Source organism: Aquarana catesbeiana, linkage group LG02, assembly GCF_042186555.1.
Source record: "Aquarana catesbeiana isolate 2022-GZ linkage group LG02, ASM4218655v1, whole genome shotgun sequence".
Taxonomy (NCBI): Eukaryota; Metazoa; Chordata; class Amphibia; order Anura; family Ranidae; genus Aquarana; species Aquarana catesbeiana.
The window spans coordinates 179,935,640-179,950,363 of record NC_133325.1 but is presented as its reverse complement, the minus strand read 5'-3'; the positions used below and the strand labels follow the sequence as shown (position 1 = coordinate 179,950,363).

General features: G+C 39.2%; 1 protein-coding gene across 1 annotated transcript in view; it reads left to right on the top strand.

Moving 5' to 3' along the window:
• GDF11 (growth differentiation factor 11) overlaps positions 1–14,036 on the top strand; it is a 191,382-nt gene extending 177,346 nt beyond the window's left edge. The window contains exons 2-3 of the mRNA XM_073613948.1: positions 1,138–1,511; positions 10,641–14,036. Coding sequence (XP_073470049.1) covers positions 1,138–1,511; positions 10,641–11,021 — 755 coding nt within the window. The 3' untranslated portion in view covers positions 11,022–14,036. The remainder of the gene's footprint in view (positions 1–1,137; positions 1,512–10,640) is intronic.
• The last annotated feature ends 688 nt before the right edge of the window (positions 14,037–14,724 follow it).

Genomic DNA, 14,724 nt, shown 5'->3' with positions numbered 1-14,724 from the left:
TATGTGCAAGGCAGCAGTAATATTAAAATATTTTGGCACTTTAATCAGGCATAACATTTTTTTATTACATTTGTACATGCTCTTAAAAAAATAGCAATTATTCATTCCATTTAAGTTCAAATGTTAACCTAAAACTACAGCCATCTGTTTTGTTTAAGTGTAATCATTACCCCCAATTTGAAACATTATTCTACCTTCACAGACTCCTCCGGCACTTCACTATTAAATAGCATAAAATAGAACACAGATGAATGTTTATTCCCTTAACTTCAGCTGAAAAAAGAAACAAAACAGGCAGGTTTAAACTAAAGAACCTGTAGGTAACTTGGCAGTGATTTCTCTTTCCACAGCTTATGTACCATTATTGAGTTGTGCTATTAAAGAGGTAGGTAACTTTACCATTAAAAAAAAAAACTTCTCCCTGCATTATGAAAGTCTTACCTTAAAAGGAAGCCCTCCAGTGGCGCTCTGTCACAGCTGACAGGGCTTCCATCTACACCCGGTCTTCCTCCCGGGTTTGTGGGCTCCGGTCCGCAGATGTGCCGCGTCACAGAGCTCTGAAGGGACGGCATGAGTATTGATTAAGAGCACATGCGGCAGTGATGTCACTGCCTGCAGAAACAGTGAATATCTCCTAAACAGTGCTTGTTTAAGAGATATTCCTTGTACCTACAGGTAAGCTTTAGTATAAGCTTACCTGTAGGTACAAGTGTCCAAGTAGTTTTTACTACCGCTTTAAAAACAGTGATGTTATTGCCACAAACCTTGTTCAAAGCCTTACATCCAACTACAATTATAAATGCCAGCTTAATATTTTGTCTACTTTAATGGAGCTGTCCTACTAGCAATATTCATACACATCTTAGCAGGTTATGACTGGCAAAGTCTAGATGTGTCTGTTCCTAAAGCTTTTTCTTTCTTTTCTTAACTAATTTATTTTCTTAGCCATTTTAATCTGAAGAAGCTCCATTGGTTTAAGCTACCACTGGTGTTATTTCTTTCTGCCTATATAAACTAGTTATTGGAATAAAATTAAAAAGGCTTGTTTGTCTGAAAGATGTGCAGTGTGGTCTGTTTTTTTGTGTTCCTAATATGATATCCTGGTAGTAACTCTTGTAACTTGTTTTTAACTTTCAGCGGACCCAGCGGTAAGACTGGATGGGAGCCCTATCTGCTGCTACTTTAACTTCAGTCCAAAAATCATGTTCACCAAGGTAGTAAAAGCTCAACTATGGGTATATCTGCGACCTGTGCAGCACACCTCCACCGTCTACCTTCAAATTTTACGTCTCAAGCCTGTAACGGATGAAGGCAGCAAGCACATCCGAATTAGATCTCTAAAGATTGATTTGCACTCACGCACAGGCCATTGGCAAAGCATCGATTTCAAGCATGTACTGCAGAACTGGTTCAAACAACCACACAACAATTGGGGCATTGAAATCAATGCCTTTGACCCAAATGGAAATGACCTTGCTGTCACCTCTCTTGGTCCTGGAGCAGAAGGACTGGTAGGTACTTTAATTTTAAAACATTTAATGACTGGACTGCCTCTGTTGAGTAAGATAGTTAGCTTTTGTAGATTTTGCTCTAAATGCATATTACCATACCTGGTCAATGTAGAATTGCTTTTTAAACTTTGCCTGTTAAGTATATGAGTGGATATTGACTGGGAGAATTAGTTGATCTTTCCATATTCATGTTCTGATTATGATCAGTTTATGATCGCTTACTGAACTTGAGCAATGAATGGAATACTTTGGTTATCACAGTGATATAAATTGCCAGTTGTCAAAAAAATCCCTACAAACATGCATTAATATAAATAAATAATTTGATCTTACTATGTTTCGACCTAATGCATAAAACTATTGGGAATAGAAAAAAAACCTCAGGCAGGTATACTAGGTATATTGTTAAACAAGAAACGGGGGTGGGTTTTCCTAAGCACCAAAAGCCACTGGGAGGACCAATGACCTAACATTCATTAGATAGCATTTATCTTAGGCCTTTCTCTCTTTGCACTATTGGGCTTCTCTGGGTACTAAGAGATGTTGATGAGCAGGGACCACCATATGTGGATAATATTGCAAGCGAGTGATCACAAGTGTGAGCATTAGATTTGTCTTTTGCCCTTGAAGATGTCTCCCCTTATATGTATTTTCTCTTTTTATATATATATATATATATATATATATATACACATATATATATATATATATATATATATATATATATATATATATATATTTTTTTTTTTTTTTTTTTTTTTTTCCTCTAAATATATTTTTTCCTCTCATAAATGTTTTCCTTGCAGCCCGCTTTATGAATAGATGGCAATGGCATATTTTATTGACACAGTGCTTGCCTTTTCTATTTAGTCCACAGGATGGTGCTTTTGGTGTCACTGCGCATGCGCGAGTGTCATGACGCATTGACGATATGACGCACGTGCTTGATAACGTCACATTGCATGCATGTGGGATGACATCATCATGCATTAGGTGTGGCGCCAATTATGACAATTAATATTATAAATAGAGGTGACCATAGAGTGCCAACGATATTTGCTATGTGCTTTTCTGCTTGTTTTTTGATTTGATGCAGTTATGCCCTGTACACACAATAGGATTTTCCAACAACAAATGTTGGATGTGAGCTTGTTGTCGAAAAGTCCGACTGTGTGTATGCTCTATAGAACATTTGTTGTCGGAATTTCCACCAACAAATGTTTCAGAGCAGGTTCTAAAATTTTCTGACAACAAAACTTGTTGTCGGAAATTACGATCGTGTGTACATAAATCTGACGCACAAAAGTCCACGCATGCTCGGAATCAAGCAGAAGAGCCGCACTGCCCGCACTGGCTATTGAACTTAATTTTTCCTCGGCTCATCGTACGTGTTGTACATCACCGCGTTCTTGACGTTCTGAATTTCCGTCAAAATTTGTGTGACCGTGTGTATGCAAGACAAGTTTGAGCCAACATCCTTCGGAAAAAAATCCATGATTTTGTTGTCGGAAAATCCTATTGTGTGTACAGGGCATTAAACTTTTAATTTTTTAAATCCGGACAAAGCTTGATTTTTGAGCAAAACATGTTGAGTTAGTTGTTTTGCACCGTATTATTTATTTTATTTTGGAGATACACATGGTTTTAGTAGGATGGCGCCTGATCAATCAATTACTTCCTTTGAATAGTGGTGTCATTTTTTTTTTGAGAGGTTTCAGCCAATTCACTTTCTTGGGCTTTTTTGATTTTCTATTTGAGTAGTGTGTGTGGGGGGGGGGGGACTGTGAGAGCAGAGGGGATTGTCATATTTGTTTATATGCACGTTCTCTATAACATTTGTAATATAGTTGTGGAGTTAGCCAACTAGTAACTTACATGTTATAATTACTGTCACAATGATTGGTGTGCCCATTTTGGTGGAACAAAACTGCAGAGGGCTGGTTACATTATTTAAAGCCAAGAGGTATTCTTTATGTGGTTCCCTAATTTTGTTATTTGAGGGACCTTCATTTACCTCAGTATAGGGTCATCACATCTTTTCTGTTTTTGATGTGGTTTTGGCTGAACCTCCGTCTCCATGATACCACGATTTTGTAACAGTAGAGATTGTGACATATATTCTCTTATCTCCTAATCCTTTTTTGGAAGGTTATGCATGTTCATGTTCCCCATCCTAATAGTATTTAAAAACACACAACAATCCTACCATTTACTAAAATCCTAATAAATGTTAGCTCATTGGTCCTCCCGGTGGCTTTTGGTGTGTGGGAATACGCACCCCCGTTTCTTGTTTAAGTATATGTACATGCCATACATTTGGCATTTTTGAGTTTTGAATTGAAAAACGCAGTAGGCATTAGTTTAAGTAAGGAAGGGTTACTAGGTGTACATACTGTACTACATAATATTTCCACATTCCTTAAAGTGTTACTAAAGTCAGATTTTTTTTCATATTAAAATAACAAGCATGTTATACTCACCTGCTCTGTACAGTGGTATTGCACAGAGCGGCCCTGATCCTGCTCTTCTTGGGTCCCTGGTGGCGATCTTGGCTCCTCCTCTTCTTTTGTGTGTCCTTATAGCAAGTCGTTTGCTATGGGGACAAACCGTGCACATCGCTGATCTCTTCTCCCCTCTCATCCCCTTCAGACAGGAAAGGGGGGCACAGGGAAGCTAAAAATGTTTTTAAAAAACAAAAAAAGGAAGGCGCTGCCCCTTTAAATCAAATAAATAAGGCACATGCATACAAAAATCTCTACAGCAATTGTATATGAAATAATGTGAACATTAAGCAATTTCCTCAACTTAAAAGTCTATTTATGGTAAAGTGTAACCAAGCACCGTGCTTCATTAAAAGTGATAGTGTCCACTCCCTACAAATCTTGTGCTCCACCAGGTAAAAAAAATCTATTAATATATTCGCTCACCAGAACCTTTTGGCCAACAAGTGACCATCAAGCAGAAAACAAACAGATCCACTTCTCAATAGACCTATGTTCACTTCTTCGCCAGGCTTCTCTCTCCTCTATCCCATTCTATACCACTACAATAATGAAAGCTCCAGGAGGGACCATCACGCGTCATCATGCACGAAATCCATAGAAATACAAGCCTCTTACTTTACTTGCAGTGACACTTCCCAGAGCACCCGATCGGTGGAATTTATATGGGGCGGCTAGCACACAGATTGGTGTGAGACTGCTGGAAGCTGCACATGTTCAATGCGGGTTTTTTACTACTAAAATGTGAGTGCATTGAAATATTTTGTATGTGAATTTCATTTTTTAATAAAATGTACTACACTATGTGCTACTCTCATGTAGTCCCTCCTGGAGCTTTCATTATAGTAATGGTATAGAATGGGAGAGAGGAGAGAGAAGCCTGGCGGAGAAGTGAACATACGTCTATTGAGAAGTGAATCTGTTCGTTTTCTGCTTGATAGTCACTTGGTGGCCAAAAGGTTCTAGTGAGCGCATATATTATTTTTTTTTACCTGGTGGAGCACAAGATTTGTAGGAAGTGGACACTATCACCTTTAATGAAGCACGGTGCTTGGTCACACTTTACCATACATGGACTTTTATGTTGAGGAGGTTTTGTTTTAAGCTACCAAATTGCTTAATGTTCACTTATTATTATCACATTATTTTGTATACAATTGCTGTAGAGATTTTTGTATGGATGCACATATTTATTTGATTTAAAGGGGCAGCACCATCCTTTTTTTTTGTTTTTTAGTTTCACTATAGTGTAAGAAGACTATTAAAGGGGCAGCAGCTTTTTATTGAATAGACTTACACAACAAGCATGAGGGGCAGTTGACTTTATTGAAAACATTTTTTTACCTTAAAGGGGTTGTAAACCCTCGTGGTTTTTCACCTTAATGTATTCTATGCATTAAGGTGAAAAACCTTCTGTAGTAGAGCAGCCCCCCCAGAGCCCCCCGTTTTACTTACCTAAACCCGTTCTTTTCAACGACGAGAATGAGCCCAGCAGCTCGTGACTCGTGAGTGCGCCCGCGCAAGTACCCCCTTGGAAAGGGGGGCACTCGATGCGGGGAGGAGCCAGGAGCGCCGCTGGGGGACCAAGGAGGAGGAGGATCAGGCCACTCTGTGCAAAACCCTTGCACAGAGGAGGTATGTATAACGTGTTTGTTATTTAAAAAAAAACAAAAACTTTACAACCCCTTTAATTCAAGCAATGCATTAAGGTAAAAAACATTTTTAGGTTTAGTATCACTTTAATAACATTGGCTTTTCTCATCAATAAATAATTTTGAACCAATTTCTAAGTAAAGGCAGTTCCTGACTACCAAATGACTCTACATTTGCCTTAAGGCTTGACATAAATTTAGGACATTTATAAAAAATATTTAAGACCATGCGCATATGCATGAGTTTATACTAAGACTCACTGAGGCTGCCTGCGAAGATAACCTGGGAAGGAACGTGTTATTTTGCTACAGAGTAGACAGAAATGCATTCCTTGGATTCTGGGCAGAAAAATGGAATTCACATCATGGACCAAGATTAACATTTATGATCTGTCATGTTATGAATGCTATAAAAAAAAAAGACATGCAAAGCATTTATGTTGTACACAACACAAATGTAAAACACACTTTTACAACCACTGTATTGGAAAAACACAGCGGGGAGGTAGACATCTATTATAAACACTGTTTATAAATGTCACTCCAGAAGTAGCCCCTAGGTAGCCAGTGCACCCATTAATATACAGTATACTATACAGTAGATAGAGCTGATCTGGGCAGCTCTGTACCTTGTGATTACTGTAATGACCAATCACAGTGATCACAAATGTAAACAGACATGAGAGTGAGAGTCCTCTCACAATGAAAAAAGGAGAATTAATAATTATTCTTATTCACTAATTCTAGAGCTTAGATAGTAGTAGATCTAGGGTGGGAGGGTTTATTGTGCGATCATTTTCTAACACTTTCACCCTTCCCCATACATTCTGTCTCTATTGACCTGTATATTAAAATGTCACCACCACCCCACCCTTGACCTTTACATTAACCCCCTCATCTCAATCCTCCTACTGTATGTGACCTGTACCTTAAAACCAGCATTTTTTTAGTTTCCAAAAAATTGTGTCAAAAATCACAATGGGGTGTCTACTTTAAAAAAAGAGGTTATTTCAGGGTTGTTTGTAATGTCCTTGCATTATTTTTAGCTTTTTTTTAACAAAGTTTTGTTTTTTCTTTGTAAAGTAAAAAATAAAAAATCCAGTAGTTAGCACCAAAAGAAAAAGAAATCTGTCTCAAGAAATAAATAACATGAATCTGGTTATATTGTGTAACTGAGTAATTGTCAGCCAAACTAACAGTGCTGAAAACAAAAAAATAACATGACAATGGAGGGGTATTTACAGGCTGGTACTTACAGTGCCTTTGAGGGATATTTACAGGCTGGTACTTACGGTGCCTTCATTCAAGTATTCATTTGAAATTTTCCACCTTTTGTCATGTTACAACCAGAAACGTAAATTTATTTTATTTATATTTTATGTGATAGACCAACACAAAGTGGCACATAATTGTGAAGTGGAAGGAAAATGATAAATGGTTTTCAATTTTTTTTTACAAATAAATATCAGAAAAGTGTGGTGTGCATTTGAGTTCAGCCCTCCTGAGTCTATACTTTGTAGAACCACCTCTCGTTGCAATTACAGCTGCAATTTTTTTTGAGTATGTCTCTACCAGCTTTGCACATCTAGAGAGTGAATTTTTTGCCCATTCTTCTTTGCAAAATAGCTCAAGTTCTGTCAGATTTGATGAAGAGCGGACAGCAATTTTTATGTCTTGCCACAGATTCTCAATTGGATTTAGGTTTGGACTTTGACTGGGTCATTCTAACACATGAATATGCTTTGATCTAAACCGTTCCATTGTAGCTCTGGCTGTATGTTTAGGGCCATTGTCCTGTTGGAAGGTGAACCTCCGCCCAGTCTCAAGTCTTTTGCAGAATCTAACAGATTTTCTTCTAAGATTGCCCTGTATTTGACTCCATCCATCTTCCCATCAACTATGACCAACTTTTCTGTCCATGCTGAAGACTGCCACCACCATGTTTCACAGTGGGGATGGTGTGTTCAGGGTAATGTGCAGTGTTAGTTTTCCGCCACACATGCTTTTAGGCCAGAAAGTTCCATTTTGGTCTCATCTGACCAGACCTCCTTCCACATTTGCTGGGTCCCCCGATATGGCTTCTCTCAAACTGCAAACAGGACTTCTTATTGCTTTCTTTCAACAGTGAATTTCTTCTTGCCACTCTTCCATAAAGGTGAGATCTGTGGAGTGCACGACTAATAGTTGTCCTGTGGTCAGATTCTCCCACCTGAGCTGTGGATCTCTACAGCTCCTCCAGAGTTATCAATGGCCTCTTGGCTGCTTCTCTGATTAATGCTGTCCTTGTCCGGCCTGTCAGTTTAGGTGGACAGCCATGTCTTGGTAGGTTTGCAGTTGTGCCATACTCTTTCCATTTTCGAATGATGGATGGAACTGTGCTCCATGAGATGTTCAAAGCTTGGGATATTTTTTTATAACCTAACTCTTCTTTAAATGTCTCCACAACTTTATCCTTGACCTGTCTGGTGTGTTCCTTGGCCTTCAATACGCGGTTTGTTCACTAAGGTTCTCTAACAAATCTCTGAGGGCTTCACAGAATAGCTGTATTCATACTGAGATTAAATTACACACAGGTGGACTCTATTTACTAATTAGGTGACTGAAGGCAATTGATTCAACTAGATTTTAGTCAGGGGTATCAGAGTAAAAGGGGCTGAATACAAATGCACGCCACACTTTCAGATATTTATTTGGAAAAGATTTGGAAAACCATTTATCATTTTCCTTCCACTTCACAATTATGTGCCACTTTGTGTGTGTCTATCACATAAAATACATTTACATTTTTGGTTGTAACATGAGAAAATGTGGAAAATTTCAAGGGTTACGAATACTTTTTCAAGGCACTGTATATTATAGTATATTATATTTTAAGCTGAAATTGACCTTTAAGTTAAAATGTACCATTAAGATATATCTGAAGTCTAAAACCTTGTTTTTTTATTTCTGGGGAGAAAGGGTTCAAATCCATGTTAGTTTTTTGGGGTTTTTTTGCTATCTGTGTCCCATTGGGAATGTTTCCCTTCATTTCCAGAAAGTAGGAAGAAAACTTCTAAAGTGTGGGGAAATCATCTCAGAGTTGTCACCATAACACATGTCCCTAATGTAAGATTTCCCATCTATTCCTATCACAGTGGACACTACAATTGAATAGACAGGATTAGCCTACACACCAGGGACACAGACACCAATATGAGCCTAATCAGGGTTCTAATCCTTCCCAACTCTATCCAAAACGACAGGTTTTAGAATTGGATTTTAAAAAAGAAGTTTGGGATTGTAAAAAACAAACAGTTATACTTACCTTTGTGGTTGCAGCATCAAGTGTCCCCCGCAGTCTTTGCAGTGAGAACCAAGCAATCAGACACCACTGTGACAGTCAGTCAGCGTCTCTCTGCTCTCCCCTCCAATGCTCACAGGAGCGCTAGGTGGTGAAGGAGGTTCGGCCCAAGCTCTCAGTGGATCACTGAGAGGGTGAGACAGGTGCTGGTCCAGGCATCTTGGTTGATCCTGACCATATGGTCGGGATCTTTTCCAAGCCTGGACCGGCTGAGTGACATCAACTGACAGCAGGCTTTAGCCTGCTGTCAGCTGAAAATGGGTCACAGAATTGCAGAACGAACTGTGATCCATAGGAGAATTGTGGCCAGAAAAGTCTCCTTTAAGATACCGCTTGTCAGGTCACCTGAGTCCAGGTGACAGATGCACTCCGTTGGGGTCAGGAGTGAACCGCAAGGTAGTGTACCATACAGCTGACTGCTGCGGATGGAGCTCTAGGTGATTCAGGAGAGTGGGTATACTGGAGAACCAACACAGATCACACTGAGAGCTAGAGCATGAGATTTCCCAGGATTTCTAAGAGCCAGCGGGTGTTCACCAATGCCCCTAGTGGTGGGGATGGATTTGGCTGCAGTCTGGCTCCAGGTCGCAACCCCCAGGGCCTCCCAGCTCACGCTCATGGTAGACTATAGGAAGGTAGAGAGGCAGCAGACTGCGACAACAAAGGATAGTCAGGAGATAGCCAAAGGTCGGGGCAACAAGCAGGTAAGGATGGTCTAGAGGTATCAGGGATGTAGAGAGGCCACAGTGTAGGGGGTATTAGGGATGTAGTGGGGTCACAATACAAGGGGTATGTTATGGTATATGGTAACAGTGCTGGGGGGAATATCTAGGGTGTAGAGGGGTCAGAGTGCTGGGGGGATATCTGGGATGTAGAGGGGTCAGAGTGCTGGGGGGATATCTGGGGTGTAGAGGGGTCAAAGTGCTTGGGGGATATCTGGGGTGTAGAAGGGTCAGAGTGTTGGGGGGATATCTGGGGTGTAGAGGAATCAGAGTGTTGGGGGGGGATATCTGGGATGTAGAGGGGTCAGAGTGCTGGGGGGATATCTGGGGTGTAGAAGGGTCAGAGTACTGGGGGGATATCTGGGATGTAGAGAGGTCAGAGTGCTGGGGGGATATCTGGGATGTAGAGGGTTCAGAGTGCTGGGGGGATATCTAGGGTGTAGAGGGGCCATAGTGCTGGGGAGGCATCAGTCTAGCAGATATATTATATGCACAGGACAGCTTTGTTACTTTATGTATGTAGTATTTTCTCACTGTTTCTTTGCTGTACAGAATGATTGTTCATGTAGTTAATGCAGAGCTCCACGCAAAAGGGGAAGCTCCGCTTGTCTGCCTCCTACCTACTTGATGTCTGTTTACCTGCGCTGTCTCCATTGTAGGGGCCCCAGAGCATTACTTTGCCCAGGGGCTCATGATCCTATTAAGATGCCCCTGCTAAGGACACCAGTCATTTGAATTCACTTATTAGTAGTCTCATTGATATATTATAAAATTGTATGGTGCATTTGGTGTGCAAGTTACATCTACTCTATAAATCTTGTGATAAACTTAGCGCTTGAATTATTGCAGCATTGATATTTTCCATGCATTATACTGTGCCATGCTTATGAAGCCCATTTTGTTTGTTCCTACAGCACCCATTTATAGAGCTACGTGTTATGGAGAACAACAAGCGATCGAGGAGAAATTTGGGCCTTGACTGTGATGAACACTCCACTGAATCACGCTGCTGTCGATATCCACTAACTGTGGACTTTGAGGCCTTTGGATGGGACTGGATTATTGCTCCAAAACGATACAAAGCTAACTACTGTTCTGGCCAGTGCGAGTACATGTTCATGCAAAAATATCCCCATACTCATCTTGTTCAACAAGCAAATCCACGGGGATCTGCTGGCCCATGCTGTACCCCAACCAAAATGTCACCCATTAACATGTTGTATTTTAATGACAAGCAAAAAATTATTTATGGCAAGATACCAGGAATGGTTGTAGACCGCTGTGGGTGCTCCTAAGACTTTGGTTCTCTTTCTTCTACCTACTTATCTTCAACTTCTTTCTTTCTCTCAAGGGTACAAGCAGACCAAAATTTGGTATTGGGGATAGTGCAGTACTTGTGCTATCATTCCCTTTTTCAAACCCTAGTTAAAAAGCTAGAGATATGACACTTTTATATGTCCAAATTCTGCATTTAGTTAAGCTCTTGCAATGACCGCCATTATCTTTAGACATGGGCAATATGACAGCACATATTTTTGGGTCCTTATGTAATATCTCATAAAACAAGTATAGTGGCAGCTCATATCATTATGTATCATATTGCACTAGATATCAGAAACCTGCCAACAGTAAGGCAGTTTGCAGTGAAATATAAACTATTTTTACTGGAATCAGCTGCAAATATAAAAGGTTTGAAGGGGATATATTCATTTCTAAGGTTTTACTGCATCATTAAAATGCTTGCAAGTTGTTGGTTGCAAACTGGGGCCAAAAAGATCTGTTTTGCACTTGACAGCTGCTTGTAATTGTAAGTGACTTCCTTTGTTTTCTCAAGTACATAGCATGGATTGCTTTGTGCTTTATGTTTCACTGCCTCTTCCATAACTGCTCTATACTTCTCTAATCACTGGAAATTCCCTCTTGCCTATGATGTTTAGCAACTCTTCCTTTAAAGGAAAGACTCCAGAATATATGCTCTGGAGGTTGTTGCCTGTATCAACTGCTCTGTGCAATAGAAAATGCAAAGCATAGACTAAATAAAAGGCCCCTTGAATTATCTTTGTTGGCTAATCATACAGCTTGTTTGTCCTTACCATTGAATCTAAGTCATATGCTTTACATAGCATATGAAAAGCATGTTCACCAATGGCAAAGGCCATAGGTCCACCCTTAGTTAGAGTAAGCCTAAGACTTGAAAATGATTTACTGTTGGTACTCTGTCAAACAAAAAGCTTAGTGCTTGGCCTGGATTTTCTTCCTCTAGCAGTGCAGTGAGTATGAAACCACAAGGTAGTCTGGATTATCTTGGTGTTAATGCTTCTCAGGGATTGGCCTAACATCAGATTTGAGTGTTGTTCCTTGTTATTTATCTTTCCCTTTTTTAAATTATCGTTGGATAAGTTGCTTTGGATAAAACACATTTCTGAAATCCAGAGATTGCCAACACATCTTATCTTCCAGTGAAATTTCTAATAGGCATCATACATATGCCAACATATTTTAATTTCATTGCACTCTGATTATTATTATCAATATTATAAAAACTATTGACATTATCGACCATAGACAACAGCTGTTGTTAAAACAGACAGTGACTATTAGTTGTTGCTGGCAAATTTTATTATATTCCATGAAATCAATTCTATCCTTTCTTGTCCAGCATATGCACATTAGATAGATGCTGCACCACATTATTAGCAAAAAAACAAGTTTCAGGTTTGGAAATATAATAGCTTTAATTCATTGATACATTCCTGTTTGGTCGATGATAGCATAGAAATAGTCACTGTTGAACTGAATCATTTGACAGCAATGTCATTAATAGTTAAGGATAGGCTAGTGCTTGCAGTCCTTATTTGTGGTACAATATCAAGCCCATCACAATTATTTTCTTAGTGATACTAGGAAGACATTGATTCACCACGAGAAATACATTAATGTATGTGCACTCGTATGCCTTAAGTATAGGTACTTTACACATTTGCAGACAATTCACTAGAAAAAAAAAGTTCAGAGGAACAAATTCACAGCAAATCTTATAAGAGCAATAACATTTCAGATATTAGTACATGTATGGAATGACAGTGTGAGCAGAAAGGACATTACTCGTGTTTCATATATCATTAATATAGGGAAGAAAATCATGGACTTTTGGTTTTGGCCTATTGCTATTGGAGAGATCTGCTATGGATTTTTCTTCAGCAAAAGAGGTTCAAGAGATCCCTCTTGATAGTTGAGGGGTCAATGGCACCATTTGCACTATAGGAGGTCTTTGGACCAGTGGAAGAAGAGATGCCATTTATTGTTCCTGTTTAGTCTCCAACAGGCATCCGACTTGAAGGGACAGGTTGTCCAGATGCTGTACATTCTGTCTAGGAGGCACTGCACTGTAAGCAACCACATGCATCAGAGCTGTACACCCAGGACTACTAGAGGCCCTTCCAAGCTGGGACTATATGTGTATGTTTACCTGTGTGAGTGGGAGCAGATTGTAGCAGGTGTATTTAGGAGAAAGGGGTTGCCTTGTGCTGGAAGGTGATTACCTGCCATTAGAACAGCATGAAAACTAATGTCTAATTTAGGAGTGACAATATCCTTATACCAAATGCCAATTAAGCCCTGTGTTGCTGTGCAAGCCTCCACAAACATTAATGGAGTATATCTGTCAGAAACTTGACTTGATTGTGTGTAATCACTGAACAGCCATTTGCAGCTTCAAGCTTTGAGCTTCACTGTAACCATTATCGCTATCATTACATGATGCTCTTATAGCTACTTGCAAAATCATACACCATTTACTGCACTTGCATTGGGCAGCTGGATACCAGATGGATTGTCTGCCAGCTCTTTCAAAAAAGAAGATACAAGTTGGAAATTTCTTCTTTGTTGACCTATCCAAATAGGAGCTTATTAGCTGGACATTAGAACCTTTGCCTTATCAATGTGTGTGAATTTATGTGCAACTTTATGACATGTATATCGCCCTTACAGGATTGTTTATGAGAGCTGGTGTGATTTGTTCTTATATAAAGCTTTTGTGTTTAATTGGATGGAATGTATATGAGTGTTGTTGGTCCTTCTTCTTTTGGAGCTCATCCATAAATTGGAGGAAATTTGGTACTGTGAAATTCAATTGTTGCAAACATAAATACAATAATCATAAACTGTTCCATTTGTATGTACAATTTGATCTGCATTATTTAAATATAAGCTATCGCAGGCACTGTGTGATCTCCGATCTTTGTCTCTCCAGATGTGCAGAAATGGTCCATGAAAATGCAAAAAGGTTTTTTTTTGGGGTTTTTTTTTTTTTAAACAAAGAGGTAAAGTATTTAAAGCTACAGTATCTTCAGTCAAATGTACAAAATAACTGAATGTACAATTAATACATCTTTTTAATAATATGTTCGCATAGTTATCAAAAACTATATCACCGACGAAGAAGTGCATTGTTTCCCAAGTCATCCTCTGCTAGAATAAAAGTAAATCTAAAGCCAAAGTCAGGTTTTGTCTTTGTCACCACTAAGGAGATTCACCCTCTTCATTTATCCTGGTGACAACCGTCACTGTTCCTTAAAGTGGGGAAACATTCTAAATTTTGTGTTATCACCAGAACAAAAATAAAGGGAAAATCATTCAATAGTGAAACCTGTTTCAGTAACAACTATCTAAATGGGCATTTTCCTAACATTAGAGAGATTTCTTTTTTACTACCTTCCTTGTCTACAGGACAGGGCATTAAGCAAATTCTGCCCTATGGGGCACAGCTTGCAAAAATAAAATAGCCTGACAGGGTTTTTAACCAAAATGAAAAAAAAGTTTTGGCTTTAGATCTATTTTAATGGTACTTGTTTTCTAGATCTCCTTGATATCATAAGTGAAACTTTTATAATGCATTTAAACACTTGCATTCCTTCCTTAAAATATGGAAGGCATGCAGTGTTGGAAGTCCCTGTGGACGACATTTGGAAGAAAATGAAATAACTATTAATGTCTGTT